The 26,075-nt window shown below is 41.7% G+C and overlaps 1 protein-coding gene across 1 annotated transcript in view; it reads left to right on the forward strand.

Moving 5' to 3' along the window:
* The window catches only part of LOC124598389 (Down syndrome cell adhesion molecule-like protein Dscam2), a 449,350-nt gene that overhangs the window by 57,338 nt on the left and 365,937 nt on the right, over nt 1–26,075 (forward strand). The window contains exon 3 of the mRNA XM_047135997.1: nt 11,311–11,472. Coding sequence (XP_046991953.1) covers nt 11,311–11,472 — 162 coding nt within the window. The remainder of the gene's footprint in view (nt 1–11,310; nt 11,473–26,075) is intronic.

Consider the following 26,075-nt stretch of genomic DNA (forward strand, 5'->3'; position numbering starts at 1 on the left):
CCAAGTGGAATGATCGTCATTTTTTAATGAACACTAAGAGTCATTTTACAAATACTATTGCACTGAATTTAAAATAAAAAAGTTTTATATTTATTTATAAGGTAAGAAACATGTAATACAACTACTGTAATACTTATTTACAATGAACACATTACTGCACTGAAATGGTGCAGAAGTTAGATTATACTTACACACACACACACACACACACACACACACACACACACAAATTTTCAGTGAACACATTACTGCACTGAAATTGTGCAGAAGTTATGTTGTACTTATATACAAATCAGTTGGTTTTCCTCAGAAATTCATCAATGGAGTAGAAGGAGTTGGCCACCAATAAATCCTTTAGGCTTCTCTTAAACTGAATTTCATTGGTTGTTAAGCTTTTTATGGCTGCTGGCAAGTTATTGAAAATGTGTGTTCCTGAATAATGCACACCTTTTTGTACAAGACTAAGTGACTTTAAATCCTTGTGAAGATTATTCTTATTTCTAGTATTGATTCCATGAATTGAGCTGTTGGTTTGAAAAAGTGATATATTTTTAATGACAAATTTCATTAAGGAATAAATATATTGGGAAGCTGTAGTTAGTATCCCTAGTTCCCTAAACAGGCTTCTGCAGGATGTTCTTGAGTTCACACCACATATAATTCTTACTGCACGTTTTTGTGCCCGGAAAACTTTAGCTTGGCTTGATGAATTACCCCAGAAAATAATCCCATATGACATTATGGAATGAAAGTAAGCATAGTATGCCAGCTTTTTCATTTTTATATCCCCTATGTCTGACAAAATTCGCATTGCAAACAGAGATTTGTTAAGACGCTTCAGCAGTTCTGTGGTGTGCTCCTCCCAGTTGAATTTATTATCAAGCTGTAATCCCAAGAATTTAACACCGTCCACTTCTTCTATCTTCTTGTCATCATATGTTAGACATATACTCTTGGGACACCCCTTACAAGTTCTGAACTGCATGTAGTGTGTTTTTTCAAAGTTTAGTGACAAAGAATTGGCTAGGAACCAGTGATTAATGTCTACAAATATTTTATTGGCTGATCTTTCTAAGACTACACTTGATTTGCTATTTATTGCAATGTTTGTATCATATTGTTTCATAGAAACAAAGGTGATTGGAGTAAGAAACTGAATAAATCGTAATTACATTATTACTCTGTAAGGAGCCACCGGAAACCACTATACCCTTATCTCAAAGTAGTCAGACAATACTGCAGTATAACTTCAGAAAAATAGCCTAAGGGGTTGGGAGTCACCCTGTGTTGCTAGAAATATCTTTGAACACGAGATCTAAAAGAACTGTGACAGTTAAACACTGTAAGTAATGATCTGCTAACTATCAAATATGTTCTAAAACGGAGTTAGTTATCTGCGAGTCAAGTCTATTTTGTATGTTTGTGTTGTTTCCTGACATAGTGAAGTTGGAGATTAGTGATATACGAACGTTAAAAGTTGTCGAATACTTACAAATAATCATCTATTACTCAAGATCGCAAAAATTATTCATGATCATTGATAACTAGTTTCGGCTAAAACAGCTACCATCTTCAGATCAAATAAGACAAACACTGTCTAATCACCAGGCTGGTAGGAGACACCTTGACATCAATAAAATACGTACTAGAGCATAGTATCATTCATAGCCGTAACTTTCTCTACGCGTACAGCTACGTGTAGGATTATATTAGTATCACCCAAATATATGAGATCGAGGTAAACATTGTAAAACAGCGTTGTATCAGTTAGTATCCGCAAATAAAGAGCGCTTATCACAAACTAGGGGACAAATTATCCCTGTCACGTAACACCAATAAACAACAGAGTTATATGTTCGTATCAGGGCATGCAGAACACATGCTTTTTACGTTTATTCGCGTGTAACTACTCAGCGTTTTGACCTAATTTAATCATTCTTGACGTATGTGCTAGATGGTCCATCTCATATCATAGTGAACTGGAACCTGGCTAGGTACAGAGATAGAAAATGTATTTTAGCTTTTTGCTAATGTTGGAAAAACTTTGAAGCTTTCTGTATCCAGACTTGATGTATATCGTCATTTCTGCACCTAAATGTCGTAAGCTAGTTTTATTGACTTTATTTTATCTATACTAGTAACCAGTTTAATTAAAAAAAAATGGTTCATTCAATAGCTCGACATATTCAAGCGGTTCACATAAACCCAGATTATCCTACAAAATGTGTATGTACCGCAGTGAGTTCAACAACTACGCCACTCATGCTCACAGAGAAAACGCCACAATTTTTATGAGAGCAAAGTCTTCTGTGCTGTTAATACAGCTCTACCTGTTGAATGCCTCCCAGCGCATAATAATGGAATAATCCCACAAAGGTCGTGCATGAAAGGCCATATATTTCGCAAGTATTTAATCTAATTTGAGTGCTTACATCCATGATACTTTCTGACCCACTTGCGTACTGTGAGTTCTTTGTAGGCTAGGAACGACAGGTACTATTATGGAAACTACTACAAATTCGAAGGCTGATGGTAGTGTCATCTAATGGGCACTATTGTAGTTCATGTAGGTTTCGACGGGGCGTATACGAGAAGAAACGTGTCGAGTTTTCCTTTAAGATAAAGCCTCTCTCATTTAATAACCTTCTCTTTATTTAGTTATTTACTTTGTTTTAAATCTGGGCCAGTCATGCAAACGTTTAGTTTATCTGTCCCGGGTAATAATAAATTGCATCAAATGATATAGTATTGGCTCCTTTTTGATTGTGACCATCCCTTGGAAGTCGGTTTAAATTTTTTAAAAGAGAAACTATGTTTAGCTAATCGCTGACAGGAAAGTAAATGACTACCTGAAATTTTTCATTCAATATGGTGCATACTATCTTCGCTTTCAAAACATCAATGGGTGTGAATAGCACGCAAAACAGTCAAAATTTGACTGTTCAAGCTACGTTATGGTTAGGTGCATGAGTAGATCCGACAAGAATATGAACGACTCATTTTTTACGATATTCTGCTCATTACTGAGTTTCAGATAACGATCCCCTCTACATGTCATTGTTTTGGAAAAAAACAAACTACCACTCCGGATATAATTAAGTTCAAAACGAAGTAACATTGTCTGAAAATTTTTACTGTTGTAGTTTTAATAATTCTGTTTTGGTGACGTTTTTCTCAGTGAGTTACCACAAATTCGATAGTCTGTGCTACAGCGTTGTTTTACAGTAGTACGCTTCCAAATCGCGACCATCCTTTGTGGTGGACTCAAGTTCCCTCCACGCAAGCTGCTTACAGTAACCAGCTGTTACCAGTAAGACTGCTAGCAGGCTGCTAGCTATGCTACAGATCCTTTGCCTTACAAGTTCACTGCCGAATAGAATGCTGGCCACGAGCGAGTAGATACTCGTTACTGTGGCTGGTAAAGGACCGCTGCGGCGCTGCCAAAGCCGATTTAACCTCCGGCATACAGGGACCCCTCCTCTCTGTGGCCCGACCGCGCACACAGGACGGTAAGGGCTTGTGGCAAACGGACTTGAAATACCCCGGTAAGCGTTATTCCACTATTTGCCCTTCGTCCTTACTCATGAAAATTATTTGGAAGCTCTTGCCGATTTCTGACGTAATTTTTCCAACGTGTAATGCGTCCAAGAGTTCCGGCCGCTGCACTAGAAACTGAAGACACACCACATGGGGTGGAGAGTGTGTACCAGAACGTGCCTTGTAGGTACAATGTCTGTAACAACGCTGGTGGTCACCAATCGAGCCGCTGTTTTAATGCATCTGTACTGTTCGGTACGTACAGTGTGCTGGCGTCGTTTTTGGTTTGTAATAACGTGAACTCATAATGTTTAAGTCTTAATACAAAGAAACGTGCTTAAGTGATAAATGAGTGTCCCGTTATGTATCCTTCCGAACTGTTAAATAATAATTGTACTGCTTCACGCCAAATTCAATTTCTCAAGCAGAAGTGTATGAGTTAAACATCTGAATTGAAACTGTCGTCTAACGGAAACGGTACGTTTCCGAACATGGGTTCCTATTCAAAATATTACGTTCACACTCCCCTCTGCACGTCCTAGAAGTTTCTAAAGGGAATTTACGAAGACCCTGTATGAAATAATTAAAAGTTTTTTCTAGACAATACTTTTTACACACCACCAGCATTCCTCTTAGTAGCACGCATGGACAAGTGTGTCTACCTTTCTCAAATCAGTAACCTCCAAGAGGCCTCGAGTAGAATTTAGATAAAAAATAAAAATGTTGTTGGCTCTCCTGTGAGACAAGATAAGCAACGACTGTAAAATTCCATTCAAAATTTCCCGTATAGGTCTCGAACTGAAATCTCAGATATTTTCTCTTAGTCATTTGTCAGTAATTACTTTGTCCCCACTGAAACTTCTGTCCAACTGCGTACGGAGATAGTGAAACAGTATCGAAAAATTGTAAAATAAAGTATCCCAATGGAAGAACACTGCTTGACAGCAACTACTGACAGTCAAATACTGTACATTGTTGTGTTTTTTGAAAGACGTTATCTGTTTTCAGACTCACAAGTTCTTCAGACGTCTTTCCACAATTATTTTGAGTCATTTATATAGTTCTTATTGTAAAATGTTGACGTTATCCAATTACGGTGCACGAATTAGAACTACATAGCCGGCTTTACGAGTGAATAAAATTGTCGTGTGTTATTTACATTGAAATCCTTTCTGTTAACAGGGAAGCTTCACCATATACATGGCCTACAGCAGTGCGTGTTTGTCACTGTGATACATGGCTGTGATCGCCAACCTGTCTTCGCACCTCCGTGGTTTGGCTCTCCTATGTCCACATTTGACGACTGCGGATTTCACTTCAACCTCATCATAACAGTGGCCTTTAAATATGTCTAATGCGGCATTCGATGTACAGAATAACGTCATTATTAAAAAACCATTTGCAACAGAGACTGTTTTCTAATTTTGGAACACTGAACCATTGTTGCTGCATCTGACCAAAATGGAGTGGAGTAATGTGTACTTTATTTGCTAGTTTCGTTTCATATCGTTTCGCATCGCTGCAGCTGTGTCGACGTGAACTGAGTCAGGCAGCGTATCATTTTCGAACGTAGCCGTCTGGGTAGGCACATTTATCTGGATTAAAGAAAGCAACAATGATAAACTCTTTCCACATCGTCCTCACACCCACTACAGATACCTACCTGCAATAATTTTCCAGACATGACATTGCTGTCAGCAAACAGTCCCAATTCTTCAAACGAAGTACAGGACAGGTCCTACCGAACTTCCCTCAGTCAGTCCTGGTGATACCTTTTTCTGTGATGAGCACTCGCCGTACACAATAGCATTCTAGATTCTATCACTCAAAAACTCATCGAGTGCATCATATATTTCAATAACTATTCCATATTCTCTGGTCTTTGTTATTATTCTGCAGTGTGGTACAGTGTCACAAGCGTTCGGAAGCACTACAATATACACTATGTGATCAAAAGTATCCGGACACCTGGCTGAAAATGACTTACAAGTTCCTGGCGCCCTCCATCGGTAGTGCTGGACTTCAATATGGTATTGGCCCACCCTTAGCCTTGATGACAGCTTCCACTCTCTCAGGCATACGTTCAATCGGGTGCTGGAAGGTTCCTTGGGGAATGGCAGCCCATTCTTCACGGAGTGCTGCACTAAGGAGCGGTATCGATGTCGGTCGATGAGGCCTGGCACGAAGTCGGCGTTCCAAAACATCCCAAAGGTCTTCTGTAGGATTCAGGTCAGGACTCTGTGTAGGCCAGTCCATTACAGCGATGTTATTGTCGTGTAACCACTTCACCACAGGCCGTGCATTATGAACAGGTGCTCGATCGTGTTGAAGGATGCAATATCCTCCCCGAATCGCTCTTCAACAGTGGAAAGCAAGAAGATGCTTAAAACATCAATGACGGCCTGTGCTGTGACAGTTCCACGCAAAACAAGGGGTGCAAGCCCCCTCCATGAAAAACACTACCACACTATAACCCTGCTGCCTCCGAATTTTACGGTTGGCGCTACACACGCTGGCAGATGACGTTCACCGGGCATTCGCCATACTCAGACCAAGTCACATTGTGTACCGCGATTCGTCACTCCACACATCGTTTTCCAACTGTTCACTCGTCCAATGTTTACGCTCCTTACTCCAAGCGAAGCGCCGTTTGGCATTTGCCGGCGTGATGTGTGGCTTATGAGCAGCCGCTCGACCATGAAATCCAAGTTTTCTCACCTCCCACCTAATGTCATAGTAGTTGTAGTGGATCCTGATGCAGTTTGGTATTCCTGTGTGATGGTCTGGATTGATGTCTCCCTATTACACATTACGACCCCCTTCAACTGTCGGCCGTCTCTGTCAGTCAACAGACGAGGTCGCCCTGTACGCTTTTGTGCTGTACGTGTCCCTTCACGTTTCCACTTCAGTATCACATCGGGAACGCTGGACTTATGGATGTTTAGGAGTGTGGAAATCTCGCGTACAGACGTATGACACCAGTGACACCCACTCACCTGACCAAGTTCGAAGTCCGTGAGTTCCGTGGAGCGCCCCATTCTACTCTCTTACGATGTCTAATGACTGCTGACGTCGCTGATATGGAGTACTTGGCAGTAGGTGGCAGTACAATGCACCAAATATGAAGAACGTATGTTTTTGGGGGTATCGGGATACTTTTGATCACATAGTGTATATCGCAAAATGTAGAGGTTTTAAGACAGTTTTGTGCATATCATTAACGACCCTTTCTAAATCCGTGTTGACTTTTGGACAGAAGCTTTTTTTTTCTCACTCACATTCTGTAGAAGAATCATTGTCTTCAGATCTAGAATATGCTCAAGAATCCTACATCAGGCGGAAGTTATAGTTATAATTTTGCGCCTCCGCTCTTTCGCGCTTCGATTTCGTGTAAAACTGATACGCTCTAAAAGCAAATTAAGAAATGAGACAATGCTGGAGAGTGCTCCTAGCAAAACACGGTTCTAAACTTATGCGTTTCTGGCACCTATCTCCTTTTTCAGATATTTCCCTTGCTTCCATTTGGGAGTTTGAGTGGAAGTTGAACGGTGGTGTCTCTTAAAACCTTGTACGATTTTTTCGGTATGAAATTAAGGAGTGCGGCTTTCCATTTAGTGTTTCATGTTTCTGTACAAACTTCTCGAATAATTATTCAAAAAAAGGTTGAACTCGCAAAGAGATTTTAAATAGGACCAAAATTTTCTAGGATTTTTCAGAAAGAGTTATGATTTGGAAGTTATACGCAACGCACATAACCCTCCTTGTAAACGTATGAATTTCTAGTGACCACCTCTCGGCATGTCCGCGCTATTTTAGAACACTATTGGAATAAGTGTTGCCTCAGCATCTTCCGACTGCTATTATTAAACGAAGATTGCTCGTTACCATCCTTGAAGTCTGTAACTTGCAGCTAGTACTCTCTTCCAGAGTGTTGATTTATTCTGAGTGTCTACAGGAAGCTCCATACCTCTAGCTTCAAAACTATGTAGGTGGTGCTGGATTCAACTGTAAGTAGTTTGAGATGAGGAACCAATGGTCGAAAGTGAAAACTGAGTGTCTTTTATGTAAATTTATGTGGGATTGGGGAGGAAGAAGAGGAAGAGGCAGGAACTAATGACATCAACTGCATCGGGACTTTGTGTGGAATCGGCGGCGACGAGGAAAAATGTGTGCTGGACAGGGGCTAGAACTTCGTGGTTCTCTACTTGCTAGACAGCTGTGTTAAGCACTGTGCCACCCGGACACAATGTTTACTGCAAATGGCCGGACTACCTCGGTACGCTACCCGACTGACTCACATTCCCACTAAGCGCCACTATCCGCACTCCCCTCCATGTCCACCATGGTCGCTAATTTTTAGATTTCCGCTAGAGGTCGAACGTAAACGTACATCTTCACCGATGGTTGTCCGAAAGAATGGACACCACACTTTCAAATAATTGATTCGGACATGTCCGAAAGAACGGACACCACGCACTCATACAATTTATTCGCCTTGATGGGCAATGAATCTACAACCCTCACTGCAGATGCACATTTACGCACGACCTCCAGAGGGAATCTAAAAATTAGCGAGCTTGGAGGACTAGGGGGGAGAGCGGATAGTGGCGCTAAGTGGGAATGTGAGTCAGCCGCCGGGTAGCGTACAGAGATAGTCCGAGTACGTGCAATAAACACGTGTCCTGATGGCGCAGTGATTCGAATTCCGGTCCGAAGCACTGTTTCAGTCGTCGTCTCTGGTTCCACATAACGTCCCAATGCAGCTGATGTTAACAGTTCCTTCTCTTTCCTTTTCTTTCTCTCTCCTCCATCATCAGTATAAATAATAATAACTTACGTTTTGACAACTATTCAAAGTGGCGTGCTACGGTTCCCTTGCAGAAATTACAACACAATCCATTGACAAAACTGAGCTGTTGGTTCAGAACCCTTGGAGCCACTGCTTACACATGTTGCTTATATGTGAGGTGCAACTACTGCTTCACCAGTAACTTTCGCTCAGTAGGGGACAGGATTGTACCTCAGTGCCTTTTCCAGTCTTTCGTCTTTACCCTGCCATATAATAGTTTAATACATTTTCTTAATCTATTTTTAAATGATAGCGTTCAATTCTTATGGGCTGCAGTCTCTTTCTGAAATTAAAAAACATTACACCTGAAAATTAAGATTCTTCCAAATGTGAAAACATGTTCCAAGGTATAACATGATTATGTACCCAGGAACAAGTGTTCTATTCAAAGTTAAGAGCGCTGCAGTCGAGAAAATCTTGTCAGTGCTGTCTATCCGTTCTATTATTAATCTACTATGCAGCAATACTCAGTAACGATAAGTATTATCAAAAACCAGTTACATGCAAAATAGATTTATAAACAGGAATTGCTGAAAACTAACAAAAATTTCCATTTCCAAGACCGGTAAATCTGTTACGACGAAAAGGATCTCAGTTCATTTGCGAAAATAAAATGTTCCATGGTAGAAATGTTTCGTCTCTTTTGCGGTACAAGATGGTGCTCGACCGAAAAAGAATGGCTTAACTGTCCACTTATTATATAAATAGTTCTAAAAAAATATATCGTTTTACTAATCGTAAAATTCTGCAACTGAAAAACTGACAATTTTTTCCAAACAGCTGTAACATATTACACAGCACTCAACTGCTGTTATCTTAGACCTCATGTTTAACATCAACAAAAACTGTATAACATGGCAGAAACTGCTTACCGCTATCTCTAGTGCACATTTCTTCATCTGATTCTATTTACTAGACTGAACTACCGACCACAAAATTTCGTGTGCCGCTAGGTACACTATTCTCTAGGTACAAAACTCGATACTCTTCCGTATTCATCGCAGTGCTCATTTCTAAGGCCATTTGACTGGCGCGTACTGATCAATCCTCGCCCTCACGGCCTCTCATTATCTCCTCTAATTCCAGTCGAGGCATGAGCCAGCCATCTCTCTGCGTCTTAAATATCCAGTTTCTCACAGGTTTCTGTCTACAGAGATAAATTTCTTCCAATTAGGACAATGCATATTTCCAAACATTTCGCTCCTTCTTTGTTGCGGGTGTCCTACAGGTGATAGCATCCTACCCAGGTACCTAAACTCTTTACATACTTTAATAAGGTGTCCGTCTTCTTAGAATTAATTTTCAAAACCCATTTTTTATACTATTCAAAGAACTTCTTAAGTACGTAAGAAGTAGTAAAAATGAGAACAGCGAGAAACTTAACATCAGAATTGATGGTCACGAAGTCGATGACGTTAAGGAATTCTGCTACCTAGGCAGTAAAATAACCAATGACGGACTGGGCAATAAGGACATCAAAAGCAGACTAGCAATGGAAAAAATGGCATTCAATTAATTATCATTTATTCTAGAGAAGCTGCACGGTCATCAATACTACCTGTTCTTTCGAGAACAGATACTGTCTTCGTATAACTTGTTTTTACATCTGCTTGCACGTCTACGTACATATCCCGGGGACCACCAAAGTGCTAACACTATCATTTACCACTTTCTCTGTAGAAGGGAGGAAGAGGTGTGAGGTAGGCAGTCGGCAAGGGCGCAGGTGGAGGGGAAGATGGTTTAAGAATTAACCGGGTGAGATCTTCTTCTAGGCTCTTACAACCAGTACTTTATCTGCTGTCAAGCTTCGCTGCTGTGTAAATAAAGAAGAATTCAGGAATAACAACATTGGTTCTATAAACCATTAGGTGTATACTATGTTCATCTAACAATAAGCTGAAAGTCTTACGTTTCTTTGCTGAGACTGTGCCAAACATTTACCACATGCAATTCTTGAACCTTTCTGGCAGATCAAAACTGCGTACCGGATAAGAGACTCGAAATCGCAATCTTTGCCTTTTGGGGGCAAGCGCTCAACCAACCGAGCTACCCAGGTACGACTCATGCCCCGTCCGAGTCTCGGTCTGGCACACAGTTTTAATCAGCCACTAAGTTTCCTGTCAACTCAACCCAACACAGAGTGAAAAGTTCATTCTTGGAACATCTCCCAGACTGTGGCTAAGCCATGTCTCCACAGTATCCTTTCTTCCAGGAGTGCTACTTCTACAAGTTTCGCAGGAGAGCTTCTGTGAAGTTTGGAAGGTACTGGCAGAAGCGAAGCTGTGAGGAAGTGGTGGGAGTCGTGTTTGGGTAGCTCAGACGGTAGAGCACTTGCCCGCGAAAGGCAAAGGTCCCTAGTTCCAGTCTCGGTCCGCACACAGTTCTTTTACCAGGAAGCTTCATATCAGCGCACACTCCGCTGCGTAGTGAAAAGTTAGTTCTGGATATAGTTCTTGGACAAGTCTCCGTGGAAGTGTCGTTCGTTCAAGCTTAGAAATAATTGCAGAAAGTTCCTTGGTTGGGGGGCGGGGGGGGGGGGGGGGGGAGGGGAGGTGGAGGGGGGGCATCTTTGCATTTCTGCCAGGGGCGTAGTATCGTCTCGATACAGCTCTGCGTTGATACAGCGATGTTGGTTATGATAAAACGTAAGCAATTGATAACCACGTGCCTCACACGCATTGTTTATTCAGGACCTCGTACCGTCTGAAATATTCATTTCAGAGCGTTGATTCCTGATCTCAAAATATTCAGCTTATCATCCTCTGCCGCCTGTATGACTAACTCCATACATTTAGAACACTCCAGATGATAGACGACAGGAAGACCATGATATCTGTGTAAGTCTGGCGTGCAGTTGGAGTGGTAGCTATATGATTATCCTTCGACGTTTCGGCCGTAACGCGGACTTCCGTCTTCTGTTTCAGTGGTGCGGCAGGACTACGAGGTGCAGGTGTACCGCGCGCATGCGCTGCTGGGCAACACGGCGGTGCTGCGCTGCGTCATTCCGCCCTTCGTCCGGGACGATGTCTCCGTCTCCTCCTGGTTCCGGGACGACACCATCATCCTGCCGGGATCTCACGAAGCAGGTGAGAGCGATTTCTTCCTCATGAGGAGGTAGCGAGCGGGACTGCGGAGATCTACAACAGTGGTGCTGTTGTTTACAAGTTTTAGGTAAAAATGTGTTTGAGGCGTCGCTGTAAAGAGTTCCTATACTAATTTGAAGTACACAGTAAAACTGAGAAATGCTGCCTCTGGGGACTTCGAGACAAAGAAAAGTTTACTAATTTCATGTGGAATAGGGCCGAAAGCACTCAAAAACATCATTTATTGCCGATTGCAGTTTCGATTATTTCGTACTGTCAAGCAAAAATTACAGCGCAAATAGCCACACAGGCATTAATACGGTCACTACTCCAGGCGAGTAGGAACGACGTCCAGGTGACACAATTTATTTTTTAATTTAACATCTTTACCGTGAGACGTACATACCTTGCGTACTCCCTTGAAGTCCGGAATAGCCTCTGTATTTATAGCACTGCGGATAGCTGCATAAACTCCACCACGTCTGCCAACAAGACCGTGCTTGCCTGCATCTCCGAACAACATAACCTGCTCTAGCCACCCGATGCCAAATGAAGGCTGCAACCTTACACAGCTGTCATCCAATGCATCTTTTAACACTCACATCCTCTCTATACTTTCCTTGCTCGTAGACATCCCGCATCCTTTTCGCTATAACATCATTTCCAATAATTCCATACGCAATGTCACCAGCACCAACCACCACATACTTCACACAATGTAAAGACTGTACAACACAATGACCTTGGCATAAACATCAACTATTTTAAACCCTTAAATTAAACTTTATTAATTGTTAAATTTATTTAATCAAAAGGCTAAAGAGCCGCAATTTGGCCGTTGTTAGGTCACTTCCCTTAGCGAGTGTGTAAATAACTGTTAAATATAAAATAACAGTTTTCATATGTGACTTTTCCTAAAAATTAGGAGTACTTGATATCATAATCGTAATAAAAATAATTATAGGGGTAACTACCATGCTCAGTAACGTAGGATGTGATGCATTGGCTGTCTCTCTACAGCCGGCCAGTGTGGCCACGCGGTTAAAGGCGCTTCAGTCTGGAACCGCGCGACCGCTACGGTCGCAGGTTCGAATCCTGCCTCGGGCATGGATGTGTGTGATGTCCTTAGGTTAGTTAGGTTTAGGTAGTTCTAAGTTCTAGGGGACTGATGACCTCAGATGTTAAGTCCCATAGTGCTCAGAGCCATTTGAACCATTTTTGTCTCTCTACAATACTGATCAAAGGGTATATCTCATTCCCCCCTGTACGTGAAAATTCCTTGCAATTTCCTTATAGTATGGTGACAAAGTATTGTTTGCAGATGACGTAGTGTTGTCTATCGTAGATGCTTGGACACCAGGTACATGACTAGGAAACTTGAAGAATGTAAGAAGTGGGGCCTCGAAACAAATTCGGCAAAGAAAGAGTGTTTAGTTGCCGGATGTGATGAACAAGATTTGGATATTGACGGGAACATTAAGGCTTGCCAAGAACGTAAGTACCATGGATATTTGTTTGATAATCACTCGAGGGTAATAAGAATAAACAGCACTCAATGAACTGTGGACGTAATCGGCGTACAATAACTAAATGGTGCATGGTAAAGCAACACCAAAAGAAACGAATATTTTCTAGATTATTGAGGGACTTACCGCACAGTCTGGAAGCACAGAACGTCAGTGAAAAACAAGAGGAAATTTAAAAAACAATTTGTCGTACCGTTTATTTTTCAGTCGCAGTTTCACCCAGGAAAAATGAAATTTTTACTTGTATTTACTTCAAAGATACATACAACAGCGCAGAAAATTGTTTCATGCCATTTCTCATTACAGTTGTTACGGGACTCCTGACATGAAAATAGTGTTGGCATGATAGAAATGAGCAAGTAACTATGTGTCTATAAACCTTTCCACAATAACTGCATCTCGTTTACGTTACACCTAACATCAAGCTAATTTCTTCTTCATGACAATGTAATGGCGAGGGAGCACCACTGTACAAACCTCGACACACGGCGTAAATTCAAAGCTGCCTTTATTGCATCATCTATATTAGAACATAGACGATTTCTGAACATATGGTTCCATTATTACATGTATACACCAGACTGGATATTTGAAATAGGTAAGTCGGAAATCAGAATATTGTAGCAAAAAAAGTAAAGTCGTATGGCAATCGTCAATAGGGCTACCTCGAAGGGCAAGTTCCGCTGCCTAAATCTGAAGTTTTTTACTTTTCATCGTACACAGTGGCACCTTTCCTTCACGGAGCGTGAGAGTTGTGTGTTCAAATGCATCTGAAAAATATAGATGAGTGTAATGAGTGTGTTTAGTGTGGTCTCATGTTTGTTTGTGCTGGACACACACCGCCCACCTTAACGTCTCCATCTGATGAATCACCATCAACAGTATGACATGCCGTCAATTCATGAGACACGGCGGAGAGGTTTGAAAATAACTCCAGGACACTGGATCAGTAACTTTACGCCACGACCTCTACTTCCCTTTACTGGAAATGCAAAGAGAAAGGAGCTAACAGCACGTGGCGTTGTACCATTGGGATTACCCATACAAGAGGTCTGACCATGCCCAATGCTGCTCAACTGCAGTTATTTTGTAGTAATACTATAGCGACATGGAGTCAGGCCTGCAAACGGTTGATGGTTGGTTGGTACGGTGACTAGCAGCTTAAACGTATCGTGGGTAAATAGGCGGAAAATCCACTACTCTTCGATTACACGATTGACGAGTAATCATTGGAAACGGTCCCAAATATTCAGTATCTAAGAGTATGCTTCAAAAGCAATCTAAATTGAAACGATCACATAAAATTATCAGGAAGGTCAGGATATACCAGATAAATTTTTGAATGTAATTTGTCCACGGAAGTTTTAGCTTACTAAACAGCGGTGCGACCGCTTCTTGAATACCCTTAGACAGTCGTGGACCCTTATTAGGTACGATTATAAAAGAAATTAGAGCAGATCCAATGAAGAGCAGTGCAAATAATCAAATGTTAGTTTCTTAATCACGAGAGCGTCACTGAGACGCCATTGGCAGGCGTTACGGAAAGGCGGTTTGTCTCATGTAAGGTTTTACTGCTACCTGTCTTGGCAAAAGCACATTCCGAGAAGTATCAAGCAACATATTAATTCCTACCACAGGCATCTCGCAAAATAAACACGACGATAAAATGTGAGAAACGCCCCATCTGTCAAAAAATTTCCGAGACTGACATTATTCCTGGAGTATAAGCGGAGTGACTGCGGTGTTAGCTTGAACTAACAAATGTAAACAACAGATGTGCATTCGACCAGTCAGTTGTGAAAATTAGTGTTAAGTATTGAAGGTGCGTCCGTAGTGGGTCAGTGTTATTGTGTCACAAATCGCAACGGAGCAACGAACTGAACATCTTTAAATCAAGCGTTCAGGGCATTTTCCAGATTTTTTTGAAGAATGGAGAGGTGTGTAGAAAGTTTGTCCTTGACAGCTTGACTCCTGAACAAAAACAAAGTGGTGTTGACGCCTGTCGTGACGTGACTGAAATGCAAAACACGGACGATTCTTTTCTGGAAAAAATCATTGGTGTTATCAATACAAACCTACCGGAACGAAGTGCAGTAATTCACATGACGATATAGCCGAAATTAGAGCCAACGTAATTGTCGAGTCCAGAAACATCCCGAAGAAAAACATTTCTGACAGTTTCACATGGTCGTATGAACGTGCCGTACGCTGTGCTCAAATGTGGAGAAACTATGTAGAGCACCTCAAGCATTAAAACCATTCTCGTAACTTCTCTCTCTCTCTCTTTTCTATTTATGCAGTCTTGAAAATTTTTGAGCCGAGGGGGCTATATACCTGATGCAGAACTTGTCTAAAGACGTTCTTCCCGCGCGCTGTTCGCAACTGGAACAGGATATGAGGGAGGGTGATAGTTGTATCCAAATACTTATGCGCCTCAAAGCGTGAGGAGGCTTACACAACGCAGACGTCGATTATTTGCAAATGTTTCTTAGCCACGAAGATCGTCATGCATTTCGAAGTATACAGTAGTACATGGCCCAGTATTGTCAGTAGAATATCTCAACTCAATACGTGTAGTATGGACTGCCGTAGAAGTTCTTGTAATTGAGCTTATATTTATTTGTTACTTTACTGTCGAGGTTGTACCTTCACTGGATTCACCAGCCCAGTTACTTAGAGCAGGGTATGAAAATATTATTCGCAACAATTAGGCTGTGTTGGAACGCCAAGCAGGTGATGGTGAAGGGGGATGAGTAACGCGTCGCGTAGCAAGAATAGGAAGCAGGTGTTCGAGCAGAGTCAGAAAGACGCTGCTCACTCAACTTGTAAGATAGGTGAGGCACACTAGTCTTCCACGGGAGACGTATTTACAACTACACTGTCGGAAAAAAAATCACAACACCGAAAAATAGTTGATGTAGAATAATGTAATTTCGGAAACGTATTTGTCTAGGTAACATTGGAAGACAACGGGTTATTATAAGCGCGAGATAAACCATTGCAAATGTGAAATGCTGGTATGTTAATAACCACTGTAAACGCCATAATGCTTTCTGTTGTATAGGTGCCAGATGTCAGTTTGTGAGTTGGAGCACCATTCCTGATGCACTTGGTCGGTCAATACAGTACGGTTAGTGCTGTTTGTGGAACAAGCTGGAGTTGTCGGCCGATGATGTTCCGTATGTGCTCGACTGGAGACAGATCTGGATCTGGTAACTGAGCAGGTCAAGGCAACATCTCGACACTCTGTAGAGCATGTTGAGTTAAAGTAACGCTATGTGGGCGAGTGTTATCCTGTTGGAAAACACCCTGTGGGATGCAGTTCATGAGTGGCAGCACAGCAGGTCGAATCACCAGATTGACTACTGATTTGCAGTCTGGGTGTGTGGGATAACTACTTGAGTGCCTCCTGCAGTCATGTGACATCGCACCCTCGACCTCGACCCTCAGTTGTTCTCCTTCTAACCAACACACTGCCGTCACTGGCACCGACGCAGAACCAGCTTTCATCCGGAGAGACAACAGACCTCCACTCTGCCCTCCAACGAGCTCTCGCTTGACACCAATGAAGTCGCAAATGGCGGTGGTTTGGGGTCAGTGGTACGCACGCTACAGAGCGTCTGGCTCGGAGCTGTCCTTCACGCAACCGATTTGTAACAGTTCGTTGAGTCACTTGTGGCTAGTTTGCAGGAAAATGCAGCTGTGTTAAGGGCGTTTGCCTATGCGAACGACCTTCTTGTCCTGGTGCAGAAGACGAATAGAGGTACTAGTAAAGGCAGCTACGACATTATGAAAGGACTGGTGACAGAGGTCAAAATTGGCAGTTGCACCTTCCAAGTCAAGTTACGAGGTGCATTCAAGTTCTAAGGCCTCCGATTTTTTTTCTAATTAACTACTCACCCGAAATCGATGAAACTGGCGTTACTTCTCGACGTAATCGCCCTGCAGACGTACACATTTTTCACAACGCTGACGCCATGATTCCATGGCAGCGGCGAAGGCTTCTTTAGGAGTTTGTTTTGACCACTGGAAAATCGCTGAGGCAATAGCAGCACGATTGGTGAATGTGCGGCCACAGAGAGTGTCTTCCATTGTTGGTAAAAGCCAAAAGTCACTAGGAGCCAGGTCAGGTGAGTAGGGAGCATGAGGAATCACTTCAAAGTTGTTATCACGAAGAAACTGTTGCGTAACGTTAGCTCGATGTGCGGGTGCGTTGTCTTGGTGAAACAGCACACGTGCAGCCCTTCCCGGACGTTTTTGTTGCAGTGCAGGAAGGAATTTGTGCTTCAAAACATTTTCGTAGGATGCACCTGTTACCGTAGTGCCCTTTGGAACGCAATGGGTAAGGATTACGCCCTCGCTGTACCAGAACATGGACACCATCATTTTTTCAGCACTGGCGGTTACCCGAAATTTTTTTGGTGGCAGTGAATCTGTGTGCTTCCATTGAGCTGACTGGCGCTTTGTTTCTGGATTGAAAAATGGCATCCACGTCTCATCCATTGTCACAGCCGACGAAAAGAAGTTCAACAGTCATTCGGCGATCCCCCAAAACAATTCTCTCCACTTTCTCGATCATGTCGTCAGACAGGCTTGTGCGAGCCCGAGGTTGTTTCAGTTTGTTGTCACACGATGTTCTGCCTTCATTAAACTGTCGTACCCACGAACGCACTTTCGACACATCCATAACTCCATCACCACATGTCTCCTTCAACTGTCGATGAATTTCAATTGGTTTCACACCACGCAAATTCAGAAAACGAATGATTGCACGCTGTTCAAGTAAGGAAAACGTCGCCATTTTAAGTATTTAAAACAGTTCTCATTCTCGCCGCTGGCGGTAATATTCCATCTGCCGTATGGTGCTGCCATCTCTGGGACGTATTGACAATGAACGCGGCCTCATTTTAAAACAATGCACATGTTTCTATCTCTTTCCAGTCCGGAGAAAAAAAATCGGTGGCAACTTGAATGCACCTCGTATATTATTTTTAACGGTAAAATTATACGAGAACCAATTAGTAAAATTAAGTATGACATAATCAGATGTCAAACGTTTGCAAAATACCTGGGTATCCACCTCGACCAGAGGATGACCTTCGACACACAATCGAGCAAGTAAGTAACAAAACTATTGCTTTGTATAATAAACTTATAAGTGTAGGTCACAGGAGGTCTCCTCTTCCTCCAAATGTTATTAATATCTGCCATCTTCTTACATCGATCATGGGGTATGGGGCGAGTGTCTGGGCCCACAGACTGAGGCTCGTCTGGCTGTGTTTGCCAGTCAGGCGAATTCAAAGAAATATAGTAGTACAACCAACTGGGACCTTTGGCACTACACCAACAGATGTCTCGGCAGCTATAATCGGCTTATGCCCAGTTGGCTTAATTAAAAGGCAAAGGGCTGCCACATGTTTGCTGAGTAAGCACGACTTCATTAAAGTAGCAAATATCATGGGAAGGAATTTTCAGAATGCTATAGAAATAAAACTGCTTTTTATGAAAGTATGGCACTCAGAATGGTGATTGTTCACAACAGCACGAAGGGTTTACAGCTTCTTACCATACGTCAAAGAGAGAATCACATTAAAACTTCTTAAGCCCAATAAATCCCTGGTGAACTTCCAGAAGGGACACGGTCCCTACCCGGTGTACTTGCACCGGATAGCAGGATCTCTGCATTACTTATATTGTTAAATATTAGTACTGTGTAGTTAAAAAAGGTCTTTTTTGTATTGTAGGTATCAGATCATTAACGTAACAGGTGTAAAAAAAAAGTGACTGTGGTGCCAACTGCTGATCAAATTGTTGCTGCAGATGCAGTACGATTCGCCATAGCCACACGCCGAAAACCACGGCCTTCCCTCCCGGAAGTACCAGGTCACCGTCCGGAGCCCAACCTTCTTGCGACAGCACATTCTCGTGATCGCCGCTGCAGTAATCATGTACCGTGTGTACATTCCTGCCAAGTGTTTCTGCAGTAAAGCAGACGGAACATTCAGCTTCTAGTAGCCGTATTACACGACCTCGTTCAGACCTGGTGAGGTGTTGGTAATGGTGTATTTGTAGCCTTAAAGGCATTCTTGACTAACATCAATTCACCACGTCCAGTCACAGAGGTAACGAACGCTCACGACCGTTACACTGTGTGTATTGAAAGCAAACCTGATTTGCATCCTCATACTGACATTACTTGCGCAGCTCTTATGAGCAGGCTCGAAAACTGAGTACACATCATCTTTCAGGTATAGAAACACGCCTATCAAATTTCGTTTATGTCGCACAACTTCTTGTTGGTGTAGCAATTTTCTTTCCGTCACTAAATGTAGGGCGAGTAGTCACTGCAAGAGGGTTTGATGGCGAAAAAATCGGGAAGTACTCTGCATTTTAAATTGTTACTGGATTGTAAGGCGTACCCAGGAGCAGATATAGACTCAGATCACAATATAGTAGTGATGAAGAGTAGGCTGAAGTTCAAGACATTAGTCAGGAAGAATCAATACGCAAAGAAGTGGGATACGGAAGTACTAAGGAATGACGAGATACGTTTGAAGTTCTCTAACGTTATATATACAGCAATAAGGAATAGCGCAGTAGGCAGTACAGTTGAAGAGGAATGGACATCTCTAAAAAGGGCCATCACAGAAGTTGGGAAGAAAAACATAGGTACAAAGAAGGTAGCTGCGAAGAAACCATGGGTAACAGAATAAATACTTCAGTTGATTGATGAAAAGAGGAAGTACAAACATGTTTCGGGAAAATCAGGAATACAGAAATACAAGTCGCTGAGAAATGAAATAAATAGGAAGTGCAGGGAATATAAGACGAAATGGCTGCAGGAAAAATGTGAAGACATCGAAAAAGATATGATTGTCGGAAGAACAGACTCAGCATACAGGAAAGTGAAAACAACCTTTGGTGACATTAAAAGCAACGGTGGTAACATTAAGAGTGCAACGGGAATTCCACGGTTAAATGCAGAGGAGAGAGCAGATAGGTGGAAAGAATACATTGAAAGCCTCTATGAGGGTGAAGATTTGTCTGATGTGATAGAAGAAGAAACAGGAGTCGATTTAGAAGAGATAGGGGATCCAGTATTAGAATCGGAATTTAAAAGAGCTTTGGAGGACTTACGGTCAAATATGGCAGAAGGGATGGATAACATTCCATCAGAATTTCTGAAATCATTGGGGGAAGTGGCAATAAAACGACTATTTACGTTGGTGTGTAGAATATATGAGTCTGGCGATATACCATCTGACTTTCGGAAAAGCATCATGCACACAATTCCGAAGACGGCAAGAGCTGACAAGTGCGAGAATTATCGGACAATCAGCTTAACAGCTCATGCATCGAAGCTGCTTACAAGAATAATATACAGAAGAATGGAAAAGAAAATTGAGAATGCGCTAGGTGACGATCGGTTTGGCTTTAGGAAAAGTAAAGGGACGAGAGAGGCAATTCTGACGTTACGGCTAATAATGGAAGCAAGGCTAAAGAAAAATCAAGACACCTTCATAGTATTTGTCGACCTGGAAAAAGCGTTCGACAATATAAAATGGTGCAAGCTGTTCGAGATTTTGAAAAAAGTAGGGGTAAGCTATAGGGAAAGACGGGTCATATACAATATGTACAACAACCAAGAGGGAATAATAAGAGTGGACGATCAAGAACGAAGTGCTCGTATTAAGAACGCTGTAAGACAAGGCTGTAGCCTTTCGCCCCTACTCTTCAATCTGTACATCGAGGAAGCAATGATGGAAATAAAAGGAAGGTTCAGGAGTGGAATTAAAATACAACGTGAAAAGATATCAATGATACGATTCGCTGATGACATTGCTATCCTGAGTGAAAGTGAAGAAGAATTAAATGATCTGCTGAACGGAATGAACAGTCTAATGAGTACACAGTATTGGTTGAGAGTAAATCGGAGAAAGTCGAAGGTAATGAGAAGTAGTAGAAATGAGAACAGCGAGAAACTTAACATCAGGATTGATGGTCACGAAGTCAATGAAGTTAAGGAATTCTGCTACCTAGGCAGTAAAATAACCAATGACGGACGGAGCAAGGAGGACATCAAAAGCAGACTCGCTATGGCAAAAAAGGCATTTCTGGCCAAGAGAAGTCTACCAATATCAAATACCGGCCTTAATTTGAGGAAGAAATTTCTGAGGATGTACGTCTTGAGTACAGCATTGTATGGTAGTGAAACATGGACTGTGGGAAAACCGGAACAGATGAGAATCGAAGCATTTGAGATGTAGTGCTATAGACGAATGTTGAAAATTAGGTGGACTGATAAGGTAAGGAATGAGGAGGTTCTACGCAGAATCGGAGAGGAAAGGAATATGTGGAAAACACTGATAAGGAGAAGGGACAGGATGATAGGACATCTGCTAAGACGTGAAGGAATGACTTCCATGGTACTAGAGGGAGCTGTAGAGGGCAAAAACTGTAAACTGTAGAGGAAGAGAGAGATTGGAATACGTCAAGCAAATAATTGAGGACGTAGGTTGCAAGTGCTACTCTGAGATGGAGAGGTTAGCACAGGAAAGGAATTCGTGGCGGGCCGCGTCAAACCAGTCAGTTGACTGACGAAAAAAAAAAAAAAAAAAAAAAAAAAAAAAAAAAAACTTGCGTGACAACGCATAAAGCAGAATACCAACCATGTATGTACGTATATCATTGGCTTTTGAAGATTCCCTGCGAGAGTTGATGCCTTCATACTTAGGGCTGGCAGACTCTCTGTAATATTCAAAATGGTTAAACGGCTCTGAGCACTATGGGACCTAACTTCGGAGGTCATCAGTACCCTAGAACTTAGAACTACTTAAACCTAACTAACCTAAGGACATCACACACATCCATGCCCGTGGCAGGATTCGAGTCTGCGACCGTAGCGGACGCGCGGTTCCAAACCGTAGCGCCTAGAACCGCTCAGCCACTCCTGCCGGCTCTCTGTAATATTGTTTGGTGAGAAAGTCCGTACCCTTATAGAATTCAGTTACAATCTTGTTGGTAACAGATGACACTGAACAGGTAACTGAGGTATAGTACACGGCGTTGGTGTACGGCCCAAGAGCTGTGTCTATCTTGGCGCGGGAAAGCAGGCTCTGGTCGCCAGTGATGGTGTGCAAATTAGAGGCGGCCTTCAAGGAAATCCGGGAAAATTACTGTGTAATTTAGCGCTGCATGTTGGTGCGCCAGTAGCACACATCGCTGCATTCTGGTGTGTCAGTAGAAAACAGCTGTTCACAACCTCACACTGATAATGCCTTACATCAAAAATTAATCGTAATACTCTCAGTCACGCTACAGCACAACATAGAGTTTATTAGCAGCAGTTTCGGGAAAGATATTGTGGCGTTGTCTATGCAAGCGTTCACCTCAACCAGTTTCTTATTTAAAAACCAGTATTTTGAACAACAAAATGGTGCCACCACGAGAAGTGACCTGTCACTGGAGGCTGTGACGAAACAGGCCTCCTCGAATATTAACCTAACCGGAAATGACGGTGCTGATTAATGAAAGTGAAAGGAACCACGATGCATACCCTCTGATCTACGTCTATATCTATATGGATGCTCGAAAAATCACATTTAAGTGCCTGGTAGAGGCATCGTCAAACCACCTTCACAATTCTCTATTATTCCAATCTCGTATATCGCGTGGAAAGAATTTACACCTATATTTTTCTGTACGAGCTCTGATTTCCCTTATTTTATCGTGGTGATCGTTTCTCCCTATGTAGGTCAGTGAGAACAAAATACTTTCGCATTCGGAGGAGAAAGTTGGTGACTGGAATTTCGTGAGAAGATTCCGTCGGAACGAAAAATGCCTTTCCTTTAATGATGTCCATCCCAAATCCTGTATTATTTCTGTGACACTCTCTCCCATATTTTGCGATAATACAAAATGTGCTGCCCTTCTCCGAACTTTCTCGATGTACTCCATCAGACCCATCTGGTAAGGATCCCACACCGCGCAGCAGTATTCTAAAAGAGGACGGACAAGCGTACTGTAGACAGTCTTCTTGGTAGATATGTTACATTTTCTAATTGTCCTGCCAATAAAACGCAGTCTTTGGTTAGCCTTCCCCACAACATTTTCTACGTGTTCCTTCCAATTTAAATTGTTCGTAATTGTAATACCTAGGTATTTAGTTGAATTTACGGGTCTGAGATTAGACTGATTCATCGTGTAGCCGAAGTTTAACGAATTCCTTTAAGCACTCATGTGGATGATCTCGCACTTTTCGTTATTTAGGGTCAGCTGCCAATTTTCACACCATTCAGAGATCTTTTCTAAATGCTTTTGCAATTTGTTTCGATCTTCTAATGGCATTATTATTCAATAAACGACAGCGTCATTTGCATACAACCGAAGACGGCTGCCCAGATTGTATCCCAAATCGTTTATATAGGTAAGGAACAGCAAAGTGCCTATAACACTACCTTGGGGAACGCCTGAAATCGCTTCTGTTTTACTCGATGACTTTCCGTCAATTACTACGAACTGTGACCTCTCTGACAGGAAATCGCAAATCCAGTCACATAACTGAGACGATAGTCCATAAGCACGCAATTTTACTACGAGCCACTTGTGTGGTACAGTGTCAAAAGCCTTCCGGAAATCCAGGAATACGAAATCGATCTGAACTCCCTTGTCAATAGCACTCAGAATTTCATGTGAAAAAAGAGCTAGTTGTGTTTCACAGAAACGATGTTTTCTAAACCCATGTTGACTGTATGTCAATAGACCGTTTTGTTCGAGGTAATTCATTACGTTCGAACACAATATATGTTCTAAATTCCTGCTCCGTATCGACGTTAACGATGTGGGCCTGTAATTTATTGGATTACTCCTACTACCTTTCTTGAATATTGGTATGACCTGTGCAGCTTTCCAGTCTTTGGGTACGGATCTTTCGTCGAACGAATGGTTGTATATGATTGCTAGGTATGGAGCTAATGCATCAGCATACTCCGAAAGGAACTTAACTGGTATACAGTCTGGACCAGAAGACTTGCTTTTATTAAGTTATTTAAGTTGCTTCACTACTCCGCGTATATTTACTAACTGAAAGAAACCAAGAATATTTAATTTTTACCGGGGATTAACTGAATATTACGCTCACACGCACAGGCAAGGCTCATAAAACGTGAGGAGTATTCACAAGTCTGTCAAAATAAAAAAAAATCCCCTAAAAATATTTCACCCAACGCACCAGACAAACCGCGATGGGTTATTGTTTGCTAATGTAATGGCGATTCTGCATAACGCGCGTGTTTGAGCGTCACAGGAAAATAATGCACACAGCACAGCAACAAGAAATCTTGCAAATGCAGGTAAACACAAATAGCACAATAAACACGCATAAGCGATTAAAAAGCGAATGAAAAGTTAGAGTGTGAATAACTTTGGTCTCTTTAGAAATGACTATTTACAGTAAAAAGGAGAGTGTCTGAAGGTAAAGGGTTTGCAGAATTATAACTTTTACAGTAAAAAATGGTTTCATCCTTGTAGCAACTGTTAATTATACTTTTGAATGTTATTGTAAAGGAAAAATGCAGTCCCGCATGATAATTTGAAGTTAACTAAAATCAGTGACAATGAGAAATTACCATTACTTTTGCAAAAAATCGTAACAGCATTATTTAAAGAAATAGTTGGCGGGAGCTTGTAATGTCTCTTGCAGCGGTCTCTCCGCGATATTTTCAGAAATTTTATAAATTATATAACTCAGTACATATCTCGAAATATCTCTTCTTATATTACCGATTCCTAAACTTTAATATATGATGATTATCAATGCAAAGTAGTTTCAAGCCCTATTATTCCTTGGAGCGTCCATTTACTCCATGGAATAGCTTCTCTGCTATCTGTTTTCTCTTATGAAAAGAATGAAGGGGTGCTTGCCGATTAGCCGGGAAAGAAGGAAGATGTATATGTGTGTATTGTTGAGCTAGTCGCCATCTTGATGAGATTCTGTATGAGAAGGAATTTAATACATGAACTAAACAAAAGTAAGTGTGTTCGCGTATTATTTAACTGATTATTAAGATACCCAGTTTATTACTTCAAATAAATAGGCTAACACGATCTTACCAGCAGATCTCCAGTCTTCCCCATGTGATCACCGAAAGTTAATCATTATTACAACTGTTTTTAGGATCTCGACTGACAATTTTCGTCGCACCGAAACTTCGAAATTGCTTCACTGCCTTATGGAATTTAAGTTAAGCTCAATTTAATCAGGACAGAACAGTATTGAACTGTGTGAATGTGATAAGCCTGAATTGTGAACGAAAATTCCCTTAATATACGCATGTTTTTTACTATCCTGTTCAGTGAAGCTAAATCAGGCCGGTGTGAGAGAGGTTTTCAAATTTTAGATTTCACAAAAAATATTACATTTTTTTACAAGGGAAGAGGAATGGATAGAACACAGGTGATTTAGGAAACCTGCGGTTAACCACAGGCGGGAATGAGAATAGTCCTGGCAATTGGTCCTGTCACAGTCGCCAAATTTAATATTTTTTGTGGGATCTAAAATTTAAAAACCTCTCTCACACCGGCCTAATTTAGCTTCACTGATCAGGATAGTAAAAGACATGCGTATATTAAGGGAATTTTCATTCACAAAGCAGGCTTATCACATTCACACAGTTCAATACTGTTCTATCCTGATTAAATTGAGCTTAACTTAAATTCCATAAGGCAGTGAAGCAATTTCGAAGTCTCGGTGCGACGAAAATTGTCAGTCGAGATCCTAAAAACAGTTGTAATAATGATTAACTTTCGATGATCACATGGGGAAGACTGGAGATCTGCTGGTAAGACCGTGTTAGCGTATTTATTTGAAGTAATAAACTGGATATCTTGAGCATACAAAACGGCAGGTTCGTCCAGTGTAAATGAGACGTTCCCCACTCATCCTGTGCAACACAGCGTAGTAAGCAGACACTGTCAATAATAATCAGTTAAATAATACGCGAACACACTTACTTTAGTTTAGTTCATGTATTAAATTCCTTCTCATACAGAATCTCATCAAGATGGCGACTAGCTCAACAA

Source organism: Schistocerca americana, chromosome 1, assembly GCF_021461395.2.
Source record: "Schistocerca americana isolate TAMUIC-IGC-003095 chromosome 1, iqSchAmer2.1, whole genome shotgun sequence".
In the NCBI taxonomy this organism is placed as follows: domain Eukaryota; kingdom Metazoa; phylum Arthropoda; class Insecta; order Orthoptera; family Acrididae; genus Schistocerca; species Schistocerca americana.